Here is a 27,238-nt window from a genome sequence, read left to right as displayed (position 1 = left end):
CTGAATGCTTGGACCAATTATATATGGAATATCCGAAATAGTCAAACGCCATTCAAAGTACTTTACACAATATGCAGAAACTCTTCATTTTTTTTCAATTGTAAATCCAGGTAACAGGTAGAGATTATAGTTAAGATTACTACTTTACTAGTTTAAGCTTTTTCTATATGATTTATGTTCTTGCAGTTGGATTTTCTTACAGAGAACAAGTGTGTCTGTAATACCTTCCACCTGTTAGTGGCAAATGAAAAACTATTATTTAAAAATAAACAAACTTTTTATATGTTTTCCAATACAAATATGCAGTTTTAAAACTGCTTAGATCCCAATAGAGAGGAGTGTTAACGCAGTGATAAAATTGGCCTTACAGTTTCTCCAGACCAGGATCTGGCACAACATCTTTCTCATATATTCTTAGTGTTACATCCGCCATCAACACTTCTTCTCCTTCCTCTTCCATTCTCAGCCACTACAGCCACACTTTACCTCCAATTAACACTCATTTCTGCTTGTCTTTGTGAGTGTGCCCGGCAATCACCTAGGTCATTTGGTAGACCTTGATAAATATCACACCAGTGGCTGCTCTTTAACAGCCTTTTCTTAGCTCAAAGCAGCCTAAGAGTCATGCTGCTAGTTCACAAACACAAAAATTTCTGAGAAATACTGCAGTTAGACATACTGTATTAGAAAATACTGACACACTAACCAAAGGCAGTGAGATTCCATTGCTGGCCCCAGTCAGGGTTACTGCTATCACTCCAGGACAGGATTCACCGAAGTAGGCGGGCTTCCCGGCCTGAGTGATCGCTCCGATAGCGATGGTGTAGATGGAGTTGACATACCCATCTGCACCACAGTGGTCTTGCTGCATTCCACCATTGCCTGATGCCCACACAAAAATGTTGCCCTTCCCCTGTCGACCCTAAAGAAAGGAAAATGATGAGTCCATTAAATTGGCAAACATTTTAACTCCCTTTCATCCGTTACTTGCATTTGTACATCTCCTTTTTAATTTGACTTAAAGTCCATGATTATCTTAAGAGATACCAAGAACCCAATATATTGAGTGTTTTTAAATGACATATATGGACAACATCTCTACACCAAACAAGGGGAATATTGTATGTCTTTTTAGCAAGTGTGCTTTTTATTATGAGGGATATATAAGACAGCAAAGAGAACACTTTGCTCCACAAGTTGTTGTTGTTTTAGCTGTAGGACAGAATAAGAAAGCCAAAGAATTTTAATCGGTTTGATAAGGGCTGGAGATATGGTGTGAGCTGTGGCAGCTCCAATTACCAAAAGGTGCTGCCCCTGGGAGGAGCAGGATGTTTTTCTGGATCTTCCAAAGGGTAACCGCCAGATTCTTGAAAGCCAATTGTGTGAGTAGACCATCCAGTACTCCTTGTTTTAGCAGGGTTTTAGCTCTAGACTGGGTGAGCCCAGTCTGCAGTGGCGGTATCTACCCAAAGCAGTCAAAGGTGGACATAAAAGCTACTGTATCTGAAATTGCTGAAGATGCAAAATGCTGTTTCCGGTAGAAAGACATCAAAAGACCCAGTACTTCAGAGCTGTTGTGTAACAAGCTGCACAGCCACAGATCACTGAGGGTAGTCATTACGCTCATATGTTTAAAGCTAAAAAACAGTTTGAATAGCATAATTAAAAAAAAAACTAAAACAAAAATAAGTCAGGAGTTTGGTAATTATGCGTTAAAGCGCTTAAAAAAATACTATTTGAAGTTGCAGGTATTCTGACAAGGGTATGGTGAAACGTCAGTAAACGGAAGATCTATAACCATTTCTCATTTTCTTATGGTGGAGTTGATGTTACAGCAAAAATATACTTAGAATTAGAGGGATTTTTTTTTTTCATTTCGTATACATGAGTGTATACTAAAAGAAATTTCATTTAAAACAGCTCTAGACAATTTCATTTTTTAAAGTGCAGCCTTGAAAACAGTAATAAATACATAAAAAAATAGTAATATAAACACGTGACTGTGTATTTACAGTTCTAAAATAATTATATATATATATATAATACACACTTTATAGTAAAGACACGTGAGGTGTTAAACCATCCATAACAAAGCTTTAGTTTTATTGATTGTGATATTTTTTCATACCCTTTGAATTGCTGGTTTATAGTTACAGTCAACGTTTATAGAACATTGGTCATGCATTTCTTGTCTCCAGTTGTTTTGTTCTTTTGAACTTTTACTTATCTTTATGTCTTCCTTTCTGCATTTGCGTTTAGCTCTAACCACACATTCATTTTCTCACAAAAAGCATTTTAATGTAATCCAGCTAACACTTTAGCAGCTAAAACTAGTCCTGATTGTTGACAAGACTAAACCATCGCTGTTTTTAAACACTAAGAATGTTCCTGTAGCTCCGCCCACGGTGTCTACTCTAAAGGAAAAACTTCATCCAGCTGGTTCATGTTATAGCTACCTTGGAGGCAAACTTGATGACTCTCTTACCTTTCAGCCTTGTATTGAAAATCTTTTAATAAAAATAAAAATTAAAGTTACACTGGGCTTCTTTCAAAATAAAGCTTGTTTTTCATTTGAGAAAAAAAAGCGGCTTATATGTACAACATTTATGTATGTTTTAAATTGTGAAGACTTGTTTTACATGAATTCTTCAGCTTAATGTCTATATAAGATTGACTTATCATGCTTCTCAGTGGCTCATAACAAACTGTAGAGCCTTGACTCATCATTGTGAACTTTATTCTAGAGTGGGATGATCTTCCTTGTTCACCAGGCATTTGGTACATTGGTACATTTTTATTTATAAGGCGATGCTTGGCCTTTTGCCCTCATACATCTGTTATTTGATCACAATGAAAAGTGTTGCTTCCTGTTCTTTGCGTTCTAATTATATCTTGTTTCTCTCTGTTTCATATGCCTGGTAAAGGAGTATGATTATATTTCATTAAGCAAAATTAAGACCACTTGAGACCATGTTTCTAAATTGTATCTGTATTTCATAATCTAAATTTTTACCAAGGTTTTAAATATTGTAGCTTCTGCTATCTTTTGGTCAGGACAAACTCGTGAAACAGCTGTTTAATCTGAATGGGTCTTTCTTGGTTTCTCTTTCTGCTCTGGACTTTCGTCGGTCGGTTTACCCCAAAATTTATTTTTACCTAAAATTGTAAAATTTGATCATACCAATCAAGTCAATTTTACTATTAAAACACACTAGGTTTTTAAAGTTTAAAGTAGTGCATCTGGTTAACAGCAGAGAAGCGACATTTTGTTGTAAACAATATCAATATCTCTCTGATAGCTTTTCAGAGTCTTTTATCTTTGGATCATGTCATTATTAATTCATTGTTTTTTTAGTCAACCTTAAAAACCTTGGGCACCCACATAGAAAAACTCAAAATAATTTGAAGTAGTGACACATTTTAAGCCAGTATTTAGTTGTTAAATACTCACTGATCCTACAGTTACATGGTTCTAACTTGTTTTCTGTCTTTTCTATATTCTTATAGATACAGATCACCTAATTGATCATGCCTTCATTGGTTTGCATTTTGTGCATGCAAGTAATTCAGAAAACGTTATTATGCCTAACTTGTTTTTTTCTCTAGGAGGTAACGAAGTCAGACTTTTAGAATAAGGTTTAGTTCCCTCATTTTCTTTTCTCTCTGGTTTTGCTATCTCCTAAAAAAAAACAAAAAACACTGTGGCTACAGTAGATGGTTCTAATTTCCCCCATATTTTATACTTCCTCTCAGGAATCAACAGATAAAGTAAGTTTTCCAAATCTGACTGCAAAATTTTACGCCATTTTTGTTCTGAAGGCCTTAAATGCAACAGCCAGAATGGTGAACTTTTGGGAAGAAAGCTTTGCCTTGTGAGTTCCTAGCCGGAGGGCTTGCGCTGTCAGGCGTTGCGGCCCGTCCATCTCGGCCCCGTTGTCTCGTGGGCCCCAACTGCAGACGTAGATGTCAATGAAGTGCATGTTATAGGTCAGAGCTGAGGCCTCCATGGCATCTGTGACAGTGCCATCCAGCAAACGGATGCCTGTACAAAACAAAGCAGGTTGCACAGATCAGGATTTTCAGGCCAGCTAGTGGAAATGGCAAAATAAAAGTTTTTTTTTTTTAGTTTTAGGACAAGTTAACATGTATGAAATCAAACCTCAACAATAAATTAGCTTTAAAGGGTCGTTAAGAGGTAAAAAAATTAATTCGACCAAATTCTTACATTTCTAACTAAATATTTATGTAACTATAAGTGTCTTTTATTGATTTATTTTATAATCAGGATAAACAGGAAGATATTCCCTGAGAAACAGAGACACAGCATCCAATTAAAGGCTGAACATGGAGACGAGTGCTCCAGCACATCAAGAAGGCAAAGAAAAAGGATGTTTTGGGATTTATAAAGCTGGTTATTTGCCTTTTTCATATTTCCCTTTTACTGAAGGTAACCTCACAGCATCTATTTCATTTTTTTCAGTGTACTTCCATGGGAGCTGAAAGGAAATCCAAGCAAAGCTTTGTTTTGTTTTACTCTTTTTCTGGCTGCGTGTTAATGTGTTGACACAGTCCGACCAGGTTAGCACGTGGTTAATCCAGAAATATTAGTTCTAGAGAGGAACAAAGACGAGAGCAAGCTATAGGAGCTCATTTTTCATGATTTATTTACACACAGTGGAGGACTAAATGTGCGTAAACTTTTTTTTATCAAACCCATTTTTTTGAAAAGAAATAATTTCAGATATTCCGATTTTAATGTTGCCCGCTTTGCTGCCAAAAGTACTGAATAATTTTTGTTTACAGTATATATACAAATCTAACTGGCTGGCAGCCTATTCTGAATCCATGCGGCTAAATTTGATGTATAATGACCTCAGCAGAAGGTGGTATACTCTAATAAAAAACAAATCTAAACATCTGGGTTACAATTTCAAATGGTATGTGTGCCAGAAACATAACTTTGGATTATCACAGGCACATAAAAACCGCAGTGGAAGAAATGAAAAGACCAAACATTTTTATAAGGTAATTCTAAATAATTTCACAGAGGAAAAAAATGAGGAAAAAACTTTGCTGAATGTCAGACCGTATGGCCCTGCTTTCAAAAGCACCAAGCAGTTCAACATGCATTTTTCATGCAGGTCGTTGCCCCTTCATCTCCTCTGTACCAGACTCTGTTTATGACCCAACAAGGTAAAATTAGGACTAACTGTAGAAACACATTCCTGGTCTCGCCTCATGAAGTGTTTTTCTTTTTTCTGGGTACTGGAACGTACTTTTAGGAACAAATGATTGGAGCTCATGGATAAAAAGATCTAAGTTCAGAAATCAAAAATCAGAGGTTAGCCGAGGGACGTGTCTCATTTTCTGTTTTCATTTTGACAGAGTATCTAGACTAAATTAGATTTGAGATGTCGGATATAAGGATATATTTCCTAACATCAACACACATTTTCTTAACAACAAGCAACACGGAATTGAATAGGTTTTGTATATCATATATCACATGTATATCAAAAAGAAAATTTGTTTCGTGTATTTATTTTATTTATCCCTTAAATATGTTAGCAAAAATAATGCTATTATCACTATAAAAAAAAAAAAAACAGATAAATGAGACTTTATCTGTTCTGGGAAATCTAAAATCTATGGAGATGATTTTACAACTTCAAATTGTTAAGAATCCAGTCTGTGTGGTTTGTGTTTGTTTTCATTCCTCCACCAGGCGGCGCCTGGTTCTGGTTGGCCTCCTCACACACCTGCGGATGGTTACCTCATTATCTGAGCACTCTTAAGCTGCTGACTGCCACTACCTCGACGGCAGAGTGTTTGCCAGTTTTTTGGATACTCTAGCCAAGCTGAGTTTTGCTGAGTCAAACTGAGTTTTTGTCTACCTGAGTTTCAATCTTGTTTTTTTTGTCTTTGCCTCTCGGCAGGAAGTCATCCTGCAAACTGGATGTTTCGGACCTTCTCTCCCCTGGAAGGATCTTCTGAGAACCAAACAGAGCTGAGGATTTAAGTTTGTGGTTTGGATCAACCATTTCTCCCAAGGATCGTTTGGGGCTTCTCTCTGAGCAGGGGATTCATCTCCCAAATAACCTGTTCAAGCACCGCAGGAAATCTAAGTGGCAGTCAGCTTCTCCATTCACCAAGGAACAACGGCAATTGGGTAAACCCTGTCCATCCTCCATCGAACAAGACATTCACTGGAACATCCCACACCGACTGGATTCTATAAGAGACACCTTTTTCTGGAAACGTGAGTCTGCAACCTATTCCTCCTCTTCAAGTCAAAGATTCTAATTTCCCACTGAGCCTGAACTAACCGCAGTGTCTTCCCCTCACTTTCCAGTTCCGGTTGGACAGTGTTCAGAGCAGCACTGGACTCATCTCATCATTGTAAATAAACCTGTTAAACTTTTCCCTGGTCTCTCTGTTTGGTCTTCTGCATGTGGGTCAGAGCACTAGATAAAATCATGACACAAAAACAGCAACAGAGTGGCTTCAATCAGAGGCTTCTCCAGATCCGCTGGTGGACAGACCTCTACAGAAGATTGTTCCTTTTCAACAACAATTCAGTAATTAAAACCCTTGAACGCTTACAGCAGGATTTAATTTAGATGTGCAATTAATAAAGAACTGAATATATTAATTTAAGCCAAAAAATGTTCATAGATTAATTTATAATAACAAATTAATAATAGATTAATAATGAAACAACTGTTTTCATTGAAAGAAATATTTTTTTTCAATAGAAAATAAGATAATTATATATTAGATGATAAAACAATGTTAAAAAAAGTATAGCTATTTATCAAATATATGTATATTTTTTTTTTAAATTATTTTTTAGGTTTTTTTTTCTTAAAAAAACATGCCATGACAATTTTTCTTTTTACTTTTTAGCAATCAATAAAAAAGTTGTTAGCATAAAAGGAATAGAATCCGTTCTAAATCTGTTTACCTTCTCTGAGTTATCTCCCTTTTTTTAAATTTTTTTTTAAATGATGGTAATACGATTCATAAATGATCCAGATTTAATTCTTATAAGGTGAAAATATCAAAGCTTTTACTGTTTGTAATATCTATGACTGTGTCTTGTAGATAATTTGCTCGGAATTAGTAAAAATATTCATTCCATTAGCACATCATCTCATTTAACTACTCAAATTAAGGGTAAATACAGTTAATTTAAGAAATTTTTACTTATTGCTAGATAATTTTTCCAGTGTACTCTTAACCAAAAGTATGTGTTGAATTCAAAAGCACTTTCATTATATACCAGCAATAATAACAGATCATCGCTGGAACATAATGACCGTAATAAAGATTTTTCTGCCATGTCATTTTCTTGGCAGGAAGAGTGCGCCCACAGTGAACTGCCTACCCTCGTCTCCTAAAGCTGGACTGGTTTCCTTACCTCCTATCCTGGCATTGAAGGCGATGCCCACACCACAGTAGGAGTTGTTGGCCTCCATGGCGATTTCTCCTGCACAACGGGTACCGTGACTGAAACAGAGCGGGACTGAGACGTTAGCCACATACTGAGACTAAATAGGCAGAGATGAGAATTTTCTGCTTCATTGGATGTTCTGATCTGAGCCTGTATAATAACTGTGCCAGGACAAATAATTACATGTGGTACATTCTTACTGGTTCAGATCAGAGGAGTTGCAAGGATATTTAAGGTATTATCAAGGATTCATCTTAATCAGAGAAAAGCTTTCTGCTTGGCTAAGTTTTAAAATAATGTATCATGTGGTTATCGAATGCAAAAACATTTTACCCTCTCGAACATCTTCTGCATTTTGCCAAATTATAACCATAATGACGAATGTATTGTGGGGAAATTTCATGAATCAAACCAAAGCAAAATATGGGCTTATTTTAAAGTGACAGAGAAATGACTAATGTTTCTTCGTTCTTAAAATCTGAAAAGTGTACTTTTGTTTTGGTATGTGTTACCCTTTATGGTGCTGTCACACCCTGGCAATTTATACAGCATATGCCTGATGTATGAAAAATTTGGCAAAAACCCTGGCATATGCTGAATAATTTATGGGTAAGTTTTATAAAGCTATGAGCATGCTGAAGTATGCTGAAGCACACTGGACGTCGTACGTCAAGCATATGCCAGCTTATGCTCATAAGTGGGTCATAAGTTACAGGTAAGTTATTTGATGGTTGACACATGTTAAGTGTAAGTAACTCATAAGTCATGGTGTCCATTAGGGGTGAGTACTGGCATGGGTGTTGCGATACGATGCTTGTCATGATACTCGGGTCACAATACGATATTATCACTTTCTTGCATTATAACCATATATTGCGATTTTTTTCCTGCTATCAAAATTAAATGCATAGATAAAAAAACAATCTCTGTTTATGTTCATCAGATGAAATCGATGGTTCAGTTATTTTGGTATCCATGTTGTTTGGGGTTTAAGCGAGTCCATGTCTTCCACTGTGAACGCCTCAACTATAAAAAATATGCAGCACCGCATAGCAAAAGGGCGCCACAGCGCAATCTGCCAGAGTGGTGGTACAAAGGTAGCCCATTTTCCCTCAGTTTTAGGTAAAAAAATTTTCCTTTAAAAAAATCAATACTAGGAACTAAAAGATCGATATCATATCAGGCAGCCAAAAATCGCGATATATTGCCAAAATGATTTTATTCCACACTTAGTGTCCATCTCTTCGAAAACCTATGAGTAACTTGAGCATAACTTATGCGTTATCAAGGACTTATCTCCAATGCATATTGGCATATTAAAGTACATTTGAAGTGTTTCAGACAACCGCTGAACATGCTTTAAACTTACAGCTTCTGTATAATGGCAGCGTTTTGCTATAAAATGGGGTTCACAGGAGGAAACAGTCTGTTAACTTCATGGTTAAGTCATGATTAAGTCCAATCTTTGGACTTACGAGTTAGAAAACTACCATTTCACAAAAACCTGAACACACCTAAAAACTTTTCTTAAACAGCAGCAACAAAGAAGCTGGACATTAAAAGACAGATGGGGTTTAATACAGATCAACATTGAAAGCAGAGAACGTTTAGAGGCTGAAATAGACTTGAGGCTGTGGTGGGAATGTAGAGTATATCTTGTTGTCAGACCTTAATCTAATTAAGAATATGGAAAAAAAGACATTCTCCACAATATTTTAATTCAATAAGTGGTCAATAATGCCTCAGTATTGGGAAAAGAAATATGGAAAAGGCCCGAAGTTGGCAAAAATGACCATTATGCACAGAAAATACATTAAGGTACAGAATTAATTTGTAACATGAGAGCATCATAAGTTATATTTAAAAGCCTTCTGTCTCCAAAGTAGACTAGTTTTCCTGTTTGGTGTCATTTTTTAAAATCTAAATGTAAAGACCCCTTTTATTTTCTTCATTAATAAGACTGCCTAAGTGACTAAGAAAACAAGAACGACGATCAGTACCTGTTCTCCTCATCTCTGACAGGCATCGGATCATGAGACAGACCATGAGAGGCACGCAGGTCATAGCTGGCGAGGGCCTCCTGTGGAAGCCAGGCAGAAAACAAATAAGCGCAGTGCAGGACAGAGCATCTCTCAACATGAAACATCAGAACGATATGACAGGCAATGAAGGAAAACTCCTGATACTTGCTCACACTTGTATTATTCTGTCAACATAATTCCTTTTGACTGACGACAAACACTGTCTCCACCAGTGTGGTTTATGTGTTTGCCTAAGAAGCACTTATGTGTGTGTTTCGCTGCAACAAGACTACATGGCTAATCCATGCCAGACAATCTGCTCTCTCAAAGTACAAGATGGCCGGTGTGCGTCCAACTGCCTATAAGGTTATAAATGCTACAGCAGGAGAAAAAAAACGTAGGACGACACATATGTTTTATTATTCGCCAGGATAACAGCCGGCACCATCATCTATGAGACTGGTTGTTGAAATGTTGGATTCAGAAATGCTGCAACCTTTAACTCATGGGACTTCAATGTTTTCCAGGGAAAGGACCCCCAAACTGATGGCGAGATGGAACGGCAACCCCTTAAATATATATTTTGTATGAAATTGTGTTCTATCAAACTGGTCCTAAAGTCACTCTATTACAGATGGAGTAATGTAACGAAGGCAATTTCTCCCTGGGATTATTAAAGTATTTCTGATTCTGATTCCTGGTTGATGGGAGAGGTGTTGTAAATGAAATGGTGCCCAGCTTGAAAGAGCTCCTGTGTGTCGCTGAATGTGTGCATTGATGACTGAAAGACATCTTCTGCCTCCATTTATCTGTTTACTACAGTCTGTTGAATTCATGTTCATGTGGATTTAAATACATTTCAATTAGTGCAAAAAATTGAGGGGGGAATATAAAAAAAGTAATCAACCAAAACTTTCGTGACTATCTTACAGTATCTCTGTGGACCCCTAGGGGTTGCGGACCCCCTGTTGAAGACTTGCTTTAACTCATCTATTAAATATAAAATGATACGAAAACCTTTCCAAAAGGTGATTGGATAAATCAGGGATAATACGATGTTGAAATTGTGGAGAAAAAAAGGACAATCACCCCTGGATGTGGTTGCGATGTGCATGGGAGCACTTATCGCATCCCGATTGCATCCTGCTATAGTAGTGTACCTCTAGGCTTTATATAAAAAAGTTAAACCAGTAAAGTGATTAGTAATTCTTTGGATCTTTTTAATGGGGAAGAGAGTTTATATTTTTAGCTTTTTGGTTACTTTCGTTTAATGCATTTAACACCTTTTAACTAGTCAAACCAAAATTACTATATTAAAGTGGCTTAAAAGTATAAAGGTAATCAGCTGCTGCTCTTTAGCCATTGGGAGTGTCTAACCTGCCATATCCAACCATTGTAATGACAGAGAGTAGCTTTATTGTGGCAGAATGAGGCTGCATATTTGGAGGCACCGCAGACGGGGTTGGACAGTTAATAGTTTAACTACATGAACAGATTTATTACATAAAAGTCCAGAAAATACTATCTAAAGGTTTCTCTTGTAGTTTTTACATGTAAACTTGGCCAGATCCACTTTGCTTTTCATCGACCCTCCATTCACTCTGTTCTAGACTGTGGTGGAGTCAATACCATAAGCATCAGCAAAAGGACAGCGATGTGCACAGATCGCACCTGGGGTGCTTCAGAAATATAATGGGATAAACCCAGGTGTAACCACTCTGACTAACTAGAGCTGCTGCGATCAGCTGAAAAGCCGCTTCCACATCCAGTGCAACCAAGGGTTAATAGTTATATATTGTGCCTGAGCTTAAGGCCAAATGTATCAGTCTATGGAAAAAATGGGGATTTGAATGATTTTTTAAAATTTTTAATGTGCCTTAATAAAAAAAAATCTTTAAACATGGAAGAAACATGAGGGCTAAAATTTACACAAGAAATATTGCCCAAAATGTTCAGTAGTAAACCTATAGAACATAGAACCCTGCACATTTTGAGCATATTTGGCTCAACCTGCTGTTGTGAAGCAGGATTCTCCACCATGAACAGAATCAAAATAAATATGGATCCAGGCTCAAAATGAGCACCTTGATATGTGCTTTAGAATGGCTTTGTCTCCATTCAAACCCAGGTTTAAAGCCTTGCAGGGTAGCATAAAGCCCACTGCTCTCATTAAGACAGAAAAAAGAAAGAAAAGGAAAAAAAAACCCATCAGTTTAGATGTTTTATTAAAAAAAGGTGAGTCAATAAATTGTCTTTATACCAAACTGAAAGATTGTTGTTCTCTACTTGAAAAACAATTTAGATTTTGAAATGGATAAACTTTCTATTTTTTTATTTTTTATTTAATAAATCAATGTTTAACATGGAAGCATAAACGACTGCCTGTTTAAAGTAATGGATTGTAATTAAAAATGTCTCTGGACCTTTAATGGTTGAGGATTTTCTTTACCTGCTATAGAATAAGTTTCTGCTGAAACAGAGTATTCAACTAGCCTTGACTCCTTCGACCAAATGTCTTGTAACCGTGGCTGAATAAATCAACAGTTTTAAACCATTTGATGCTCCCATTAGATGGATTAAATCTTGGACATAGTTTGGTGTTCTGACAGGGTAACGATCTTAACTCATCAAAACTGTTTACAAAGGAACACCAGGCTGACATTCACCTTAAATGAACACACTGATTTTAGTGCCAGAAAACCAACTTATTAGAATTCATTCCAGACAGGAAAAAAGGAAACACATCCAGACAAAATTATTCCAGGATCTTGTCAATGATGACCTAAATCAATTTGACTGTATGATCTGGTTGAACTGTAAAGTGCCTTAAGATGACATGTGTTGTGAATTTGTGCTATATAAATGAACTGAATTGAATTGAATTGAATGTAAACTTCTGATCAGCACAGTTTGCTCAATATACTCTCCATGATTTGCTTAAAAGAAAAACTAAAGAAGTGTTATTTTTGTTTACTCACAAAGTTTTTCTTCAAATCCAAGTTTGTATGATCCACACCTAAATAAGGAAAACAAGAATAATGTATATTACAAACATTTTCCAAGGCCACACTTTCTACTCATTGCCCCTTTAATTCTTTCCTTGTATTTTCTGTCCTTTTTGCCCAAAACAGACATAATCAAAACCACAGAGAACAGATACATCACTGATAGTGCTGTAAAACAATCTAAATGTGTCTTAATTGCACATTTCTGTTTGGTAGATAATCCATCTTTTGTTGGACTCTAAACATGAAAAAAACCTGTAATTTTTTTAAAATAATCAAGGCTGAAAGATATTTTCGATGATGAATGATAAGAAGAAGTGACTCCTTTCTTGATTGCATCAGATAACTGCCACATGTGATGATTTTCTTTCCATAACAATAGTGAATCAATGCTTTTGCTGTAAACTAGCTGACTGTATAAGACAGTACAAGGTTACAATCCAGTAAAAGTGTCTACAGGGCAAAAGGGGTGCCCGCCTAATGTTAACAAGAATTAAATCAAAGATAAAGAAGAGAGGATGACATTTTAATTTTTTATCAACTAGTTCAGTCTACTTGTGCAGGAAGTGAGACGCATTTAAATATAGAGATAATGTTTATGAGATCCATGCCATTTTTTCCATGTTTTCTTCATTAAGTGATGCCTAAGTGCACTGGACCTGTTACTGCATCCTTTGATGCCATGAGGGAAGCAGTTTCAAGCCATTTCAGCTTCCTATGTGGTAGACAGGTTATTCAAATTTTGAGGGCCCCACTAATTGGTGCAATTAATTTGCCAAAGTGTGCTGCATTTTTTTCTTTTTCAAAGTAGAGTTTTGTCAAGATTTATGTCATATTCTGCACGACTGTTAGATGAGTGAATGAACAAAGGGCTTCGAATGATCCAAATTCAACCTTATTCATGTCATTCTTTTCGGTTTATTATTCGTTCTCCCAGCACCTTTCTCACATCTTTTCATCCACCTTTCTTTCCACATCAGTTGCCTTTCTCTAGCTTGCCCCCCCTACACCCGCCTCAACCTCCCGTCACTCCAACCACCTCCATCTCTGCTGCAGCAGGGCTCCTGTGGTCTCAGCAAGAGACAAACGAATGAGGACCCCAGGAGGGCCGCGCCGGCTCTGCTGCACATCACTCACTTTCTGTCTCTCAATCACAGACAAACACACACACACACACAGGGCCGACCTGCCTTTGTCCCATACAGGCACTTCCTCTGGTTGCCATAGTAACCGGAGGAAGGTTTCGCTGTCACGGCCTGATTGCGTGGAGCTCAGGCAGGATGGAGCCCAGGGTGGGCTCAGCCTCGCTGGAGCCTGCCCTGGTGTGCTATGCTAAGATACGCCAAGCCAGACTAGCATGTTACTTTGCAGACTTGAACTCGACAATTTTCTTGTCCTCTTCAACATGTGTACATTTGTAACTGGTGTTAGGTTGGTTGGAGTAATTTACTTTGCATGCTAAAATAAATGTAATGTAAACAATAGTAGCAAGGTTACCAAACATAACACCCTTGCACTCCGCCACAATTTCAAACCATCAAAACCACTTCCATGTTTGTATTTCAGTAAATACTTTATGGTAATATTTGACAAATTTGTTTTCCATAAATTAATAGGTTTAATCCAATGCATTTTATTGTTGCTATTGCTCTATCTTTAAGGTATGTTCACACAGAACACGGATTTTGGAATCCCATGTTATCCCTGCATAGAACACTGGCGGCCGGTGCATCTGGTACCTAGACCTTCATATATAATATATATATATATATATATATATATATATATATATATATATATATATATATATATATATATATATATTATCAAATGTTACTGTTCACTAAATGTGTAATAATTGGCACTCAGGGGATGCACATGCTATCTTGCTAATGCAAAGGGCTTATTGCCTATTTGCAATTGGTTAATATTTGTTTAACATCACTACTTTCTCATTGTAGTAAAAGAAACCACCAATAATATTAAAATATGAAACCACAGGTAAAACCGGTAAGGAAGACTAGTGTGAGGGTGAATAAACAGATCAATTAGGCAGGAAACCCTGTTAAGACAACCATAAACCTCTACACTATAACCACAGCTCCATCATTCAGATTACGTTCAGATTCAATGTGCATCTGAAACTTGGCAAAAACGTTGCCAAGTTTGCACTCGGTGTGAACACACCAGTAGAGTCGTTATCCCACTGGAAGTTGTTTGTGGTTTTTAAAAAGTTTTCTTCTTGGATGACCAAGCATTTGACTACATGCATACATCAAGCTTGATTCTGTCACGATCTTGTTTCACTGATTGAAACACACAGGGTGTAAACAAAGCAAAATTTCATTCAGTATAGCTCTCAAAACATTTCCATTTCTTAAACTGCTGCAGTGATAAAAAGTAAACATGGTAATCTAATGTAAAGATGAAGGGTCATTGATGATGTTACGGGCTCAGGACACGCAGCGCTGGAATGAAATGTCTTTAATGGAGGGAAAAGAAGCCCTGATGATCTTCTCTGCTGTTCTTACTACTCTCCTCACCTTCTTCCAGTCTGAGGCACTGCAGCCTCCACACCACACAGTGAGACAGCTGGTCAGAACGCTCTATGGTGCTTCTGCAGAAGGTGGTGAGGAGGATGGGTGGGGGCAGGTGGGCTCTCCTCATCCTCTGCAGGAAGTACATGCGCTTTTGTGCCCTTTTATTAGTCGCTGCTGTCGGGTAGCGACAGCCTATAGCGACAGCAGGCGGCTCTAACAGCAAGTCCCATAATGGCTCGCAAGGACAGTTCTCCGCACAAAGTATTCCGGGATATATCTGACTCTTCAGAGGCCTTTCTTTTCTTCTCAAACACTTTGAAGACACATTTTCTCTTACGACCCTCTGCCTTTTTCAAAGAACTGCGATGAGAAGAATGAGCTTCAGTGATTGTCTGAAACTGTAACTCACCACATATACAGTATATGCCTGAAGGTGCGCAGGCACATAAATATTTAGCTAACAGGACGAGCATGTAGGATGGCCTGATGTAAACATATTATCAGAATGATTGTCAATTAGGGGGACCAATTATTTAGATGATCCACCCGGAAATAAAAGATTATTCCTCTGTACATTTAAAGGAAAAAGCAGTTGTTGCTTGTATGGATGGATCACTTTGAATTGAATTTCGGTGCACTTGCATACAACCTAATTCCTAATACTAAAATGCAACTTGGTATCATATTTCTTGAGATAAAGGTTTGTTTTGATAGGTTCCATATAAAACAATGAGATTGAAACTCAGGTGTTCATTGCGCTGTTGATGGTTGTTAGTTATCAGGACTTCCTAAGTGTAGAGGGGTAGGTTCTAGGAAGAAATCCTCTTAAGATGCAAAAAATCTCCTCATTGCTTCTGTGGTTTGTTTCCTGTTTCCAACTGCTGGATTCCTTCCCAAACATCGCTAACTCACCTACCTCTCCAATCTAAACTGTTCCTCAACTCAACTATGTCCTACTCTTGACCAGTATTGATTTTGTCATTTTATTGGTTTTGGATGTCTAGCAGCAGATAAGAGAGAGAGAAAACACCTTCAGGACAGACAAAGAGGGTTTCTACGGCCAAGTAAGAAAAGGGAGGAGGATCGAAGACAAGACAATGAAACTCAAGTGCTGCCAACCTCTGACCTTCTTCTTTCCCCACATTGAAGAGATGCCACCCCAGGTGCCTGCACTTAACCCTATAGCCCAAAGAAGATTCTCCCACTCTGTGGAAAAGCATCAAGTGAGGAGCAAGCTGTGGGCTGTCGAGATTGTCATGGTTTTGGTTCTGTTCAAGTTTTGTCTCTGAGTTTTCATTGGTCTTATTTCCATTATTGTGTTCTAGTTATTTTTTATTGTATTTTAGTTCTTAGATATTTCTTGTTTGCTCTGATAAATATATGAAATGACAAGTGAAATTTATATTTAACTGGCTCTGTGACAACCATGGACACACCATATCCCCCACACTACAATCACCTTAAAAAACAATGGATTTAAAGTTTGACAGGACCCAAATACAGATACTAAAGCTGAGGTAGTTTCTTGCTACATTTAATTAACCAAAAAGGGTAATAGAAGCAAAGATCCAAAATCATAATTTCACAAATTCCCAAAATACTGAAAACCAGGAATACTGACAATAAGAAGGGGGCAAAGAAATGACGACAAACCAGCAACAGTGACTAAGTTGGAGGTGCAAATATGGAAGAGAGAAATGAAGACCAGGCTAATCAGCAGATTGGGAGCAGATGTGAACAGAGGGGTCTAGAAGGGAGCCTGGGAAAAGGACACCAACATAAGAGGGCATCAGAGAAATACCTAAGAACTCAAATACATCCAGAAAACACGACAAAATAGGAATTAAAACCAATAAAACTAGAAAACAAAGAGGAAAATGGATCAAAGTCAAACAGAAAACTCAAAAAGAAAACCTAAACAGAACCAAAACTGTGACAAAAGAGGGGTCTCTGTTAGGTTGTTTGGTCTGGACCAGAGTCCACTGAAGTGTAGTGAAACCATCACAAAGGGTCCGAAACAACAGTGGAAGTGAACTCTGCTTCATTTAAAATAGACCAAATGAGGCAGGACAGAATAGAGACTTAAACTTGACAAAAGTGGCAGAGTATGCAACAAAAAAAACCACATCCCACAGTCGAGGACCACTGTAGATGGTGGAGCAAATGCAAAACCTCCTATGAATACAAATGCTTTGAACCTGGCTGACCCAGCAGAGATTGTGATTGTGCAGGCATGAGTGTGTGTGTGTGCACACTCGGCTTTCTGCATGTGTGCATGCGAGTCAGTGTTCAGCGGCGGCGGCATCTACACTCCATCTCTTCGCTCCGGCAGCGTTCGCGTTGAACCACGGGGTCAAAAACGCACCGAAATCAGACATCGAGCTGTGGCGGGGGCCATTTGGAGCCGACACCAAGTCGTGCCTGAGCTGCCGTGGAGAAAATGAGCCGACATCACATCAGAGAGGGCCCCCGCTATACCCCTGATCCTGCATCCGCCCCCACCCGAACTGGTCTCCTCTGTGTAAGTTACTGTAAAATAAAAGAGCAAAAGACAACAGGCTGCTAGAGATACACGAAGGTGAAGAAGAGAGGTTAAAGAGGAGGAGAGCACTGGAGGAGGGAAGATGTAAACTATGTAACACTGACATCAATATTTCTGTAATGAGGCTGCATATATAGCACATCATTTTCATATAAACGTGTGAAATAGAAGACTGAGTACAACTGTAGAGAGGCAAGGTTGTGTATCACCACCCACTGAGGGTGAGACTTCCTGGCCCTGCACCTCGCTCTCATTAATCAGCTCAGCATTTAAAAAGGACCGGACACTCGGCTTTAATTACCTGCCTTTGTCAGGAACGTATGTATGTGTGTTGGAGAGGGGTGTTCTTTGAAAAGTGAGTGGTAAAATCTCCAGGAGAAGAACAGTTTGATGATGATTGAGATAAGGGCTGAGGAAATGTAGGTGATGGAAAGCCTGGAGCTGGAGGGAAGGCAGGCCAGAAGACAAGATAGAGACACAAACAGAGAGCAGAGGATGTAATGATACAGAAAAGAGTTGACTTCTAAAGTGGAACATTAGTATTCAAGCAGCAGCTGTTATCCCCACCTCACCCTGCTGCCCCATCAGCCCAGTGGTCAGCCCGCATCCCATGGTGGACTCACAAACAGAGCTCCGTGTTCGAGTGTGAAATGCTTGCCACTGCAGAGAAGCACTGTGTGGAGGAAAGTCGTTTTTTTCTCTGTGTGCTTCAACTCTCTACCCGCTCTCATTTTACTGTAATTATTTCTGAAATTCATAAACAAATTCCACTTGCAAGTTGAAACCTTTTCTGTCAATCAATGAGTAAACAACTTGAAATTTCCTGTTATTTAAAACAAGCGTGAATCAGAAGAGTGCCGAACACCCACAGACATAAACAGTCAAGCAGGAGAGCAGATATACAATAAAGAGATAGGAAGAAGGAGAAAGAAATGCATTATGCAAACATCTTGTGGTTCTTAAATAAACAAAGAGAGGAAAAAGCACGGTTTCACAGTTCTGGTCTCACTGTCCACTCTAAGTTCCGGGATTTCAGTTCAGCCATGACTGCCAGAGATACGGAGGTAGGAGGGAGAGACTTTAGCTGCCAAAGTCCACCTCGCTTTGATTCTTAAAACGTATTTTTAAATATTCAAATATATATATAATGTAATATTTATAAACATTTATTTTCGCTTAAAGCCACATTGGCAAAGAGAGGTGCATAAATCTTATACAGCTTTGCATTGCCCTTCAGATGGATTCATACACTTTGAACTTTTGACATTACAACCCATTTTGTTTTACTTCATCGTGAATTCATCTAAGAAACATAAACAATGTAATGCCTAAAGCTGAACAGGAAGAAATAGGATATAACAATAGTAGAAATAAGTATTGATTCACGTTACTAAATACTTTGCAGAACTACCTGTAGCTGCGACCGGAGCTGACAGGAAATCATCACCGTTCTCTTTGCAGAACAAGTCTCATCAGATTGGATGCTCAGGCACTGACTTCTATCTATCAACCCTTGTCACAGATTATCAATTAAATTTAAATGCTGAACATTCAATATGCCAGACTACAACATATATTTGCTATATTAAAAACTCCTCCATTGCAATTCTGGCTTTAGGTTTAGGGGTGTTTACCAGCTTGTCTTTCGCGGTTTCTAAAAATCATTTTTTCCAGTACTGATCAGTATTTATCTGTATTTAACTTGTCATCATTAGGTTTGTGATACTATACATGTCACGATACTTGGGTCACAATATTATCATGATATTTCAATATTACTACATGTCCCAGCTATCAAAATCAAATGAATAGATAAAAAAGCAAGTGCTGCAAGATATTGATCATTTAGCTATTTTGTTGTTTTGAGGTTTGAGTCTCTCCATTGTGAGTGCTTGAAGTACAGAATTGGCGCTGCGGCGCACAGCAAAAGGGCTCTACAGCGCTAACTGCCAGAGTGGCGGTGCAGAGGTAGCACATTTTCCCTCATTGTTTTAGGTAAACATGTTTCGTTTGTCAAAATCGATACTAGTAAGTGAAAGATCAATATTGTATTGGGCAGCCGAATATCGTTATAGCCAAAATTATTATTTCCCACACCCCTACTCATCATCTTTCAAAAGCTCTACGTTCATCTAAGAAAAGTGTCTCTACGACATGATGCCATCACTTTATGTGTGATGACGATTAGTTGCTGATGTCAGATTTACCTCAATCCCTTTCTTCCACATTTGCAGCAAACTTAAAAAGGCTACAAATAAACTACAAATTAAACTCTCTTTCAATGATGGCTTGGTATCTTCACAGAGACATATTAATCCCATCATCCGAACTAATCAGTTAAAAGGAAAACCCAGCTGACTGCATCCAGGCATTGACTTTGCAGGATTTACTCCCCCTGGATGAGCATGTAGTGGCATGTAGCAACCTTCTGCTGATCTCTGATCTGTAAAGTCTAGAGCTGTGGAGAGAACAACTGATTTTCCTGTCAAAATATTCAGCCGTTTGACCTATGGATATAGCTTCACGTGTGGATAAAATTGTGAATATGCCTCGTTTAATAAAAGGAAAACCAACAATGCACACAGAAATAACTTTAATCTGACAAAGTATCGATATAAAAAACCTTTGAAAACAACAGAAAGAAGTCAGAAATTGCTTTTCAAATGTGCCTCAACAGAAAAACTAGGAAAGCACCTGGAGAGCCAAGACCTCACAAAGCAGCATAGTGCAACTTAACACCTCTACGTTAAACTGGAGCATTACCAATTTAAATGGATTGTTCCCTGGCATGAGCCACACCTCTAGTAAAACATGTTTTATGGAATTGTACAATTCCATAAAATCTGTTCATAAGCCTTTAATTGATCCTGCTAACAAACCACGTTCTTTCTGTCTTTGGGAAAATACCACCAGACTTTTTGAGTCCAATGCTGAGGCTATCAATAGTTGCTACTGCCACCTTCTGGTTTAGTAGAGAACTGCTTGTCTCTTCAACTACAGTATCCCTACCTCACGATTGAGAATGTTTGAAAACATTCCTTTTTCCAGATTATGATCTGGATGATCACCTAAATGTTATGGATTGTTCCTTGGCATGAATGAAAAAGCACCCTTCAACTAGAGCAGTTCATGAGGAGTGGACTAACAACCTGCTGAGAGGAGCAGAAGTCTCACTGACAGTTACAGGAATGGTTTGATTTGCAGGATTGACTCTAAAGGCTGTACAACAAAAAATATTTAAGACTACAATCATTCTGTTGAATCATGGTGGAAAAGCATTGTGTGACTTTCATTTTTTCATTTTAACAGATTTTTTTTAATCATTTTTTTCAGATTGAGCTTATTTCTCGGATCATTGAGGTTTGTTTTTTTTATTAAACAAGGAGTACAATGATTTTGTTCACGTGTCACTTAAAAAAAAGAAAATTATTTTGGTTGGTTTGCAGTTGAGCGCTACTCCTCCCGTTTTTTGGAGGTAGGATTAACAGTAAAATATGACTAAAGGTAATTGAGGATGAAGTTTCACACAGGAATTTACAGTGTGAGAAAAGGGTGAATCTAAATGACTGAAACAAACATGGGTCTCAGCATCCTTTGAGATGTATTGAAATAGAATCATCACTGATTAAGAAACCACAGGAAAGTAGTAAAAAACACAGAACACTAAATAATACAAAAAATAAAACCTCTAAACATAATAAGAAAGTGAGAATTTCTTTTTCCAGAGCAGTTGTAACAACTCTGCAGGGATTTACAGGCCAGTGATATTTATGATGTCAGCAGCGACACATTCTTTGGCATGGAAAAAGGGGGAAAAAACTGATAGCGAAAAGTAAAATACTTTTTGGTAACTTGAGGACAGATGGAAGATGAGCAGACTCCTTGTAGATCTAAAATGTCCAGGAGTCTCACTTTTCACCCAATAGTGAAATCAATTAGGAAACCAGCAGTTAAATAGTAAGGTCACTTAAGTTACTTTAATTGCAGTTAGAGGGAGAAGGGGTATGCAAAAGTATCTTAACTTCTTCATACCCCTTTTCAGACAATTTACATTAATGAATAATCAAGAATAATAAATTAATCAATAATCAATGTTAGATCTCACTGGCAAGTTTATTAAGTGGAAAATGTCCTATCTTTGATTAGCTTCTGTCTAAGTTCAGATTTATTTAAGTTATTGGAACTGGAAATTTAATTTATTTTAATGTCCAACCTGTAATCAATCACTCTTTTTTATGGTACATGGTTGTTTGTTTCAAATATTTTCTGAAATCGATTTATCAATTATTATTTTGAGTCTTTGTTAATTGTCTGAAATAAATTTCATTCATTCATTCATTCATTAAGGAATATTAAATCCTAAAACCACTGAAAAAACTAACACAACTGTTTTTGGGATTTACTTAATTATATTTAATTAAGTTAAATGAAGCAAATTTTCACTGTTCTAAGAACTTCCAGGACCATTGTTTAAAACAAATCCCTCGATTTTAAGTCTCTTATCCACTGGAACTAGTTTTCAGTCAGTATATGAAATACAGTTTTCCTTCCTCTCTTTAAGATTCATTTTAAAGCATATCTTTTTGCAAATCTTCGCATGTCTAAGAAGATATTTAATATTCATTAAGTCTTTTTCCCTTCATGTCTGGTATCCAGATAATCGCTTCTGAATCAATAAGTAATTCCCAAATTGATGATCCTTATAGCTTTCATCGAACTGCCTGGATACATGTTTTTCTTTCCTTTAGATTAAACTATTTCCCAACTCCTCCTCTGGTCTCCTCCACTGCTTTCCTGTCATTTGACTAATTATATTCCCTGAGAACAGTGTTGACAAATTCATTTGGAAATCCATTAGTCCCGTGGCGTTGTTTAAACAATGTGAACGTTAATGTCCATTGCTCTAATACTCCTGATTCACATTCTAATAGCAGTCTGATAAATCAGGTTATCTGCGACACCTTTTACACACCGTGAAGAGAGGAAATTAGAGTATTATTAACTATCTGTGATGCTCTGTCGTGTCCGGGTGTGTTAAGAAAAAAGAGGAGAAGAGATGACAGAGCTGAGGAGGAAGGCAGAGAGAGAGAGAGAGAGTGGAAGGACGAAAAACATAGAGAGAACAAAGACACCAGTGAGCGGGGTGAGTTAAAGAAGACCAGAGGGGGAAACAGAAAGAAATAATAAGGAACATGAAGAACGACAGGACCAGAAGGTGCTGAATGTAAATGAAGTTGAGTTAAACATTAAAGAGGGAAGATTGAAGACAAAGTAAAACAAGAGGGAGCGAACAAGGAAAGGGTCAATGACAGGAAACGCTGAGAAGAAGCAGGAGGCTTTTATCTATTCAATGCTATTTAAGATCATAATCTTTGTTCATTATTTTAAAACTGTTTTACTGGTCGAGAAATGTTTTGGGTCCCTTCTACAAATAAAAGACATGTTTATATCTAGGATCTAAAAAAACAAATTTATGCAATTACAATATGTTTAGCAGAATTGATCACTGCAACAGTGTCTCCGAAGGTTTGCCTAAAAATCTGAACGGTAAAAAGTGCTGAAAGTTCTTTTAAGCCAAAGATAAAAAAAAAAAACATTTTATTTCGAACTGCCTTTGTATCATTAGCTTAAGTTTGTGGCACAAGTGTTTTATTTGCTATACTACCTCCTTTTTATCTTCATTTTCTTTAAATCTGCTTTTAATTCCCTTGTATTTAATTGTTTCAGTCATGTAAAGAACTTTGAAATGTCAATTTTTATTGAATTGTGCTATATAAATAAAGTTGCCTTGCCCTCTATGGATTCAAAATTCTGACAAAAGTGCACATGCATAATACGTACTCATTCAAGCAGTTTTATTGAGAACACATGCATGCAAACAAAGACACAAAGTTATTTAATGATTACTAAACCATTTTTTTACCTTTTAAGAGAACAGAAATTAGTTTAAAATAGGGTGACCAAACATCCTCTATTGCCTGGACATGTCCAGTTTTTACCACTGTCACTCAGTAAGCAGCGCAGCACAAACACTTCTGTTCGGGGCACCCAGATTGGGATTAAAACTCATTTAAATGTCTGTTTTTCATGGGACCATAATTATATACTGAAATCCAGGGACTGCCTTGTTGGAGGGTCTAACAAGACACCCACACACAGACAGGGAGCAGAGCAACCAGCATTGGACACAAAATGGTCATGGAAACTAAAAAAAACATAAACATGTGTCCATAGTGAGCGCTCCTCTGAAAAATTGCCTGACTGCTTTGTTAGACCTGGGAAAACAGAGGATGCTGTAACGAGGTAATTTATTGAAGCGTTATTTTCTAATACAGAAGAGGTCATATTTAGAACATTATTTTAATTGACCGTTTAGGTATAATATAGCATGTTCATTAACCTCGGAGAAGCCTGGTCTAAAGGAACTTTAATTTCCTATTATTACTGGCAGCATCCAGGGGAAAACAGTAGAGGCAGGACTTCCTTAAAAGTAGCCAATCACTGGCAATTCAATTTCTCAGGTTGGTTCCTTCTTCAGAGTAACAAAAGTTGACATGAGCCACAGACAGGTCCATGTCGTAGTAGGAGAAAATATACAGGACTATAAAAATAATAATAATAATAAGTGCAGTAAAGGAACATGTATTAATACTTGAATATATTAAGGGCCTAATGGTATTGAATTTGCAAATATAAAATGTTCAAAAATGTGGGTGGAGTTTCCATGCATGTGTTCTAAATTAAACTGCTTATGCACATGCATAAGCAGTTTGTGTTTGTGCTTTTTGCAGAATTCTGACTTCACATAAAAACTTACACTACTTTCTATACTCAACACAATATGAAGCCTATCTTATTTCCTGATTCAGTTGAATATTTCAATTATTAAGTTAATGGAGAAATGATAATGAAGTGATTCAAACATATGGATACTAATATTAGTGAATGTTGTGTTGCTGCACCTCTTGCAGCCATTGGTGCCAGCAGTCAGTATCTGTACTTAATAATAAGATGTCTGCAGCTGCAGTTACCTTTTTTTTTGTCTAGAACAAAGGGCAAAGGTCGTCCCAGGTTTGAAAGTTGGTGTCTCTACTTTGTGACTTTTTGAATCTTTTATAGTTTTTTAATACTATCAAGATCTGGGTTCATGTAGGGTAATTTAAAAATAGTCCAAGGTGATTTTCTTGTATATCTAAGTTGCTGGAAAACATGACCTGCTACTGGTTCTAACCTCTCTGACTCTGGGACATATGTACCCTAATATTCCAGAATGCTTTGCTAGTTAATGAATCTTCATTGAGTTGTGCAACCCCCCCTATAACAAACCGTACTCTTCCTTATATCATAATAACTAAAAGCCTTATTTTCCCTTAGATCCTAATCTCTCCCTCTCTAAACATGGAGTTGATAATACACTATACTTTCTAATCATAGTTTCTATTTTTGAAGTGCACCTGTCCTCACTACTGATAACCATCCACATATTTGAAGGGTGGTTTTAGGAATGAAAACTTTTCTATATTACCTGTATTGATGGTTAACAGGGCAAAAGAAAACCAGTTCAATTCATCAGAAAGCAGAGCATGTCTCAAAATATCTTCATCCATATTCTTGTGTTTATTTCAAACTTTAAGCTGATCTTTAGAGTTGTTGCTTCCTAATTCAAGGCCACAACTCTGGCATTTTAGCATTACAACATTTACTCCAATTGACCAATTTCTTTCTCGAAATGGTCTGAAAGCTGGATGTTCTTATGCTCTTTATTCTGGACAATAATTATTTTACCAGATTTCCAGTAAGTTCACTATTATTGTCATGACTTATACATTTAACCCTTGATATGGCAAGGTACCATTTTTGATCACTTGCATCCCCCTTACAAATGGAGCACCCCCTCTGCCCTCAGTGAGTTCTAGAAGCACTAGATCTATATCCAGCTACATGGCTGTACATTTTATTTTGGCATTTGACCAATTAGATGAGCCTTTGAATGATATGTTACCTACTGTAAATTAAGCTGAGCTAAAAGTTTAACAAGTCAAGAAAATAAGGTAAAAAAAACTAAGTGAAAAGTTAAAAAGTAAAGTTAAAAAGTTAATAAGCCTAGTTAACAATTATATTTCGGTTTATAAACTAAAAATGTAAGTGCCAGTATCAGCATTAATTCCTCTAAGGTTATGTTTTACCAAATAAAATGTGTTTCTTTCACTTTCAGTGTTTTTTATGAATTTCTTTTAGAAGCACTTTACTTATTTTTTCTTAATATATTCCAGAAAGTTGGCGTTTCTTTTTATTACATAGCTAACAGATTGTTACCAGAGGTGTGCCTCATGCCAAAGCACAATTCATTCAAATTTAGTAATGATCCAGATCATGTTTGAGTTTTAACTGAAGATGTTAGTCAAAATATTGGGCAAAGTTTGCTTCTTGGCAGAGGTTTGCACTCTCCCAGTGTCTTTCTAGTTGTGTTGGGTTTTGTGTTTGGCCTTTTGAATAATAATATGCTTCTGTAAAATCTTTCAAATAATTTTTAGGACTGAATTATAGATAGTTGGAAGCTAAAACCAGAATCTTCTAACTTCTGTTCAGTGAGGCTTATCCCTTGTCAAAACAAACACTTCCTTTTCCCCTCTATCAAACCATCGATCCTCTCTGTCCAAAATCTGAATAAGATCTAAAGTCCAGCTGCGTCTGGTGGTGGTCTGTTTTCTAGTTGCCAGGACCAGGATTACTGACAATTTGCACAGGCACATTCTTGTCCTTGTCCCTCTTCTTCTTTTTATATTTTAATGGTTGTTGACAAGCAACTTGTGGTGCATTACCACAAAGACTGGGGCTTACTGATAAGACTTCAGCTTTATTGTGCTGACTAATGTTCAAAAACCATCTCCAGTATTGTAAACAAAACTTTTAGAGGCTCACAGACCTGAATCACTGTGGCTTTCAGTTATAGTTTAAAGGCAGATAAATGTTAAGTGTATAAAAACATAAGAACAAACTACATAAAATTATCCTAAACATTTTTTATGTCTCACATTGAATATGTTCTCATTTAATCTTACCGAGGTGATTACAGCATTTCCAAATCACTCAGCTGCAAGTCAGCCCATTGGTTAGATTTAAAAAAGCTGAAAGATTTACTTTGAGACTCATGAGATACTAATTAAGGTTAATTTGAAACACAGGAAACATTACTGATCTGTTTAGGGCACACAAAACAAAACAGTCTTCTTTGCTTTGTAACCAAAACAAGAACAAAAATATTTTATGCAATACTAAACAAACAGCTTTGAGCTTGTGATTGGACCAACAAACATTTCAAAATTTGTAGGGGTCACATAGTGCAGCTGATAGTACAAATATTAATGTGTTTCAGGGACCTGATACATTAGGGTGGCCATATTTTCGTTTGGGAAAACCAGGACACCTTGGAGCGCGGGGGGGGGATCTCTGTTCCCATGCATAGAGATGTCTGTGGCATGCACTCACCTAACATAGGCCTAAGTAATCCTACAATAACATGATATTTACAGTTGGTTTATTAAAAATGCTTTTCAGTAAAAGTCAACAGCAATAACTCCAATAACAAATGATAATTTTATTCAAAATGTATTTATTAAAAATGCTTAACAATTCCTGTAATGAATGAAAAAAAGCACAATGAAAGAAATAATGTA

At 37.2% G+C, this 27,238-nt stretch overlaps 1 protein-coding gene across 1 annotated transcript in view; it reads right to left on the bottom strand.

Annotated features, from left to right (window-relative positions):
- LOC107088562 (neuroendocrine convertase 2-like) overlaps window positions 1-27,238 on the bottom strand; it is a 319,033-nt gene that overhangs the window by 130,202 nt on the left and 161,593 nt on the right. Inside the window, exons 8-12 of the mRNA XM_015380822.1 lie at window positions 12,453-12,490; window positions 9,454-9,533; window positions 7,421-7,509; window positions 3,870-4,042; window positions 707-922 (exon numbers count right to left, since the gene is read on the bottom strand). Of these exons, the coding sequence (XP_015236308.1) occupies window positions 707-922; window positions 3,870-4,042; window positions 7,421-7,509; window positions 9,454-9,533; window positions 12,453-12,490 (596 nt within the window). The remainder of the gene's footprint in view (window positions 1-706; window positions 923-3,869; window positions 4,043-7,420; window positions 7,510-9,453; window positions 9,534-12,452; window positions 12,491-27,238) is intronic.

Source organism: Cyprinodon variegatus, unplaced genomic scaffold (genome assembly GCF_000732505.1).
Source record: "Cyprinodon variegatus isolate N-32 unplaced genomic scaffold, C_variegatus-1.0 Scaffold222, whole genome shotgun sequence".
NCBI classification, from domain to species: Eukaryota; Metazoa; Chordata; class Actinopteri; order Cyprinodontiformes; family Cyprinodontidae; genus Cyprinodon; species Cyprinodon variegatus.
The sequence above is the reverse complement of the archived record's forward strand: the minus strand, read 5'-3'. Positions and strand labels throughout refer to the sequence as shown.